The 4,104-nt window shown below is 63.4% G+C and overlaps 1 protein-coding gene across 1 annotated transcript; it reads right to left on the reverse strand.

The window, feature by feature from the left end:
* Positions 1 to 565: 565 nt before the first annotated feature.
* GPR101 (G protein-coupled receptor 101) lies at positions 566 to 2,050 on the reverse strand (the record flags this gene model as incomplete). Its single annotated transcript, XM_084258666.1, has 1 exon — positions 566 to 2,050. One exon carries the CDS (start codon positions 2,048 to 2,050, stop codon positions 566 to 568), a length of 1,485 nt encoding a protein of 494 aa, XP_084114792.1.
* Between the last annotated feature and the right edge of the window lie 2,054 nt (positions 2,051 to 4,104).

Consider the following 4,104-nt stretch of genomic DNA (forward strand, 5'->3'; position numbering starts at 1 on the left):
ACAGTCCTTGCACCAGATCATGGGTCTCCTCCATTTAGCCTCTGACTCGTAAGTTGATCAGTCCATCGGGCTCTGTCTCTTGGGCTCCATGAATGATCTGCTCCATTGATTTTCTTTCAGTTGAACATAGGCTGTAACCTTTGTCCTTGCGTTCCTGACTTAAAGGCCTAAAAGTCCTTAAGTTCACAGGCATCACCTTCCTTCTCCACCAGAGCAAAAGCTGACCCACTGCAGCTCTGGGGAGACAAACAGAATGCCAAATGCCAGTCCCAAATGGAAAGCCCTTGTTGCTTTAAGAACTTTAGAGCCAAATCATTTTTTCTTTTTGGGAAATCTCAGTCAAAATCCTCAAGTCTGTACTTTGAGGGGCACCCTTTTAAGGGACTCCCCCAGTTCCTACCTCTTCCATATGTTATTTACCTTGTGGTGAGAAGGATGTGTGAGCAACACGTTTGCCTGGAATGGTATGGGTTAGCACTGATGGGAGTGTGGGTGATCCAATTAAAAGAAAGCTGCTCTTGTTTTCTGGACTGTGGGCAGTTCAGGGTTTGCCTTGGAAATAGCCTCAAGGCAAAGTGGCAGAATCATGAGAAGGGACGATCTTGCCTTCAGTACCACCTTCGGTGCCGGCCTCTGTTCCAGGCAGGTCAGGGTGGCTATCTTCTTTGGGGGGCTTTTTCTTGCAGAAGAACTTCTTCAGCATATCCTGGATTTCCTTCTTGATGGTCTTGTGCATGTAGCCATAGATGTAGGGGTGGATGCAGCACTGCAGGAAGAAAAGCCAGATGATTATCGTGATCACCCACTGGGGTACCTCGGTTTGGACATCTACCCACACGGCCAGGACCGCTAGCAAGCAGTAGGGCCCCAGGGATAGCACGTAGGAGAAAATGATCAGGAAGATCACTTTAGCAGCCTTGCACTGGTAGCACCTGGGCAGAGGAAGGTCGCTGTTGCTGTTTCGACGACTGGCTGGGAGGCTCTCTGGGATGTTCACTGCCTCGATGTCACACTCACTGAAATTGACTTCATCCTCACCAAACTCCAAGTCATCTTCGCCCAAGTCAATGTTGCACTGGTTGACTTCTCCTCGGCCCTTGTCTGCCTTCACGTGGCTTTCCATTCCAGCACCACTTTCCATCCCCTCTGTGCTGCCTTCATTAGCCACCACGCTGCCTTCTCCGGCCTCCACGCTGCCCTTGGCCTCGATGCTCCCTTCCTCACTCTTCATGCCGTCATCCGTGGTCTTGACCTCACCTCCATCCTGGCCATGGATCTCGCTCTCACCGTGGAACTCATCCTTCTGTCTCCCTTCATCCCCGTTCTCCGCGCGGTCCTTGGCTCTCACCTCCAGGCTGTGGCTCTTGAAGTGCAGCAGCGCGTGCTGGCGCCGGGCAGCCCCGAACACCACGGAGTAGCAGGCAATCATGACCACTAGTGGAACAACGATGAAGGACACCACGCTGAGGATGGTGTAGCTGGGGCTGGACCCCCAGATCATGGAGCAGAGGGCGTTGCGCTCGTCAAAGGCAGCCTGGCCCCAGCCGTACAGTGGGGGTGTGCTCTGCAGGATGGCCACGATCCAGGTGCCATAGAGGAGCATGTAACCTCGGCGATGGGTCATCTTGGCGGGGTAGGAGAGAGGGTGGATGATGGACAGGTAGCGATCAACGGACACCACGATGATGGTGTTGACGCTGGCAAAGGCGAACAGGTGGGTGAGGCTAACCAGGGCGGTGCAGAAGTGGCTGTTGAGGGGCCAGAAGAGAGGCACGGAGGTGGCCACCACCCAAGGGGCCACGAGGGAAACCTGCAGCAGGTCAGTGATGAGGAGGTTAAAGATGAAGCGGTTGGTGACCTGCAGCAGCTGCGGCTTGCGCTGCAACACTAGCGCCAGAACGATGTTGCCGAAGAAAGAGACCGTGAGGAAGACGAGCAGCACGCTCGAGCGTATGATGCCGTGAGCCAGGCTGATCGGCATTTTGGAGAGGGGCATGCACGTGTGGCTGCTGTTGCTTTCACGCGTGTTGTTGGTGCAGGTGGACGTCATGGCAACAGGGTGCAGGCTCGGAGCTGGGACCGGTGGGCGGCGAAGGGGCGCACCAGCCGCTCTCACCTCCTGTGCTGGGGATGACAGAGACACGCGGCCCGGGTTAATCATCCTGCCGAGGGGGGCCGCCTGCGCGTCCGGCAGCAGCGCCACAGGACAGGGTCCCTCCCCGAGACACCCCCCTCCGGCCCACCCCTCCCCGCCTCCTCCCCCGCTGCAGGGGCCCCAGGCAGCACCCAGGCAGCTTCCAGAACCCTGAGTCTCTAGGTCTCTCTCCCTTGGGGTCTCTGAGTCCCTCCCTCTGTCTCTCCCGCTGGCACACGTGCGGGCGCTGTCGCCGCGGCTCCCGCCCGGTCTCCGGGCTTCGGACTTTGGGTCTCCCGAGGGACCTCTCCAGCGGGCTCTCCGGCTGGCGCATGCGCGCGCCGTGCACCCCGCTTGTTTACACTTGCCTGCCGGTCCCCCAAGTGTCTCTCCCGAGCGCACTTTTTCTGTCTCTGTCGGGGTGTGTATCTGCGTCTCCTCGTTTTCGCTGAATCTTTGTCCCCCACCCCCACCCCGCGTCTGCCCCTGTTTTCCAGGGTCTCGCTAGCGCAGGGGCGCTGGGTGTCCGCTCGGGCCGGGGTCTCCTCTCCTCCCGCTGCGCTTCTGGCGCTCCCGGCTCGCCCTCCCGCGTCAGTCCCGGCCGCTCGGGCTCCCGCGCCGTCTCTAGCGAGCACATTTTTGGCACCGTGAGCACCTGTCTCCGCCTGTCCTGCCCTTCCTCGCAGCCCCGCGCCGGGCTCCCGCCGCGGCCTCTGAGGCGCCGTCTCTGGTCTCTGCCCGTCACGGTCCGTGTCGCCGGTGGGCGCGCGTCTCCGGCTTCCCCCTCTGCGTCGTCTCCCCTCGGCCCTGCCAACGCGGGGTCCCTGGCGCACCCGTTCAGGGGCGCGCGGCGTGCGTGTGTCTGGCAGGCCCGTGGCTCTCCAGCTCTAGCGTGCGCGTGTCCCTCCCTCGGGTCCTGCCCGCGCGCATCCTACCCCCGCGGCGCTCGCCGTCCGTCCCAGTCCGCGGGTCTCCGCGTCTCCCCCGCCCTCCCCCTGAGCGCGCTTTCGGGCTCTCGGCGCGTTCTGCTTCTCGCCAGTGGTCTCGGAAGACCCTGCTTGTCCCTGGCGCCCGGGCGCTCGCGCGTCTGCGCCTAGAGGGCTGGTCTGCCCGTCTCCCGCTCTCCCCGGGACCCCGCGGAACACTTCCTCCGTGTGTGCCTGCGTGCTCCTTCCTCGCGCCGCTTCTCTCCGAGGGTCTCTCACCTCGGTGCTCCTCTGGCTGCATCTCTGTCTCTCTGTCGACTTTATTTTTGCCATGGAAACCAGCTGCCGCCGCGGCCGCCGCGGGCTCTGGCGCAGAAATTTCCTAGTTTCTCAGCAGCACTGACCCCGCTGGACTGCGGGCAGGACGCCTAGCGGGACCCCTTCCCCCTAGGGCAGCCTCACCCTGCGGGCTCCAGCCCACCTGCTGTCGGCGGGGGTGCAGGGAGCGGGTGAGCTCGAGGAGAACCGCGAGGACGCCAGGGTGCCGGGGCGGGGAGTCTGCGAGACAGCGAGAGCAGGAGAGAAAAACACTGCGAGGCAGAGGAGCCGCCAAGAGACAGGCGGAATGAGAGACGCGGAGCCAGAGAGAAACGACGGGGAGGGAGAGCCGTGGCCACGACGAAGGAGCCCGGCCGGCCCAGGCAGCGTGAGCCAGGAGGAGCGCGGACGGGCGTGAGAGTTGGGGAGCGCTGGAGGCAGACGCACGGGATGGAGGCTGGGAACGCAGAGCGGGACGCAGGGGATGCGAGCAAGGAAGAAGGGAGCGGAGAGTGGGGCGCGAGGTGGGGCGCGATCGCCCGGGAGAAAGCGCGAGGGCCCGGGCGCCGGCCGCGGGCGGCGGGGGAGGGCGCCGGGGCCGCGGGGCCGGCTGTGCGCGGGTGGAGCCGCTGCCGTCGGGGCGCCGCGCGCGGGGCCTCCCGGGTGCCCGAGCGCCGGCGGGGCGGGCAGGGCGCGGGGACGGCGACGCAGCGCCGAGAGGGGCCG

The sequence above is a fragment of the Talpa europaea genome (genome assembly GCF_964194135.1).
Source record: "Talpa europaea genome assembly, chromosome: X".
Classification (NCBI taxonomy): Eukaryota; Metazoa; Chordata; class Mammalia; order Eulipotyphla; family Talpidae; genus Talpa; species Talpa europaea.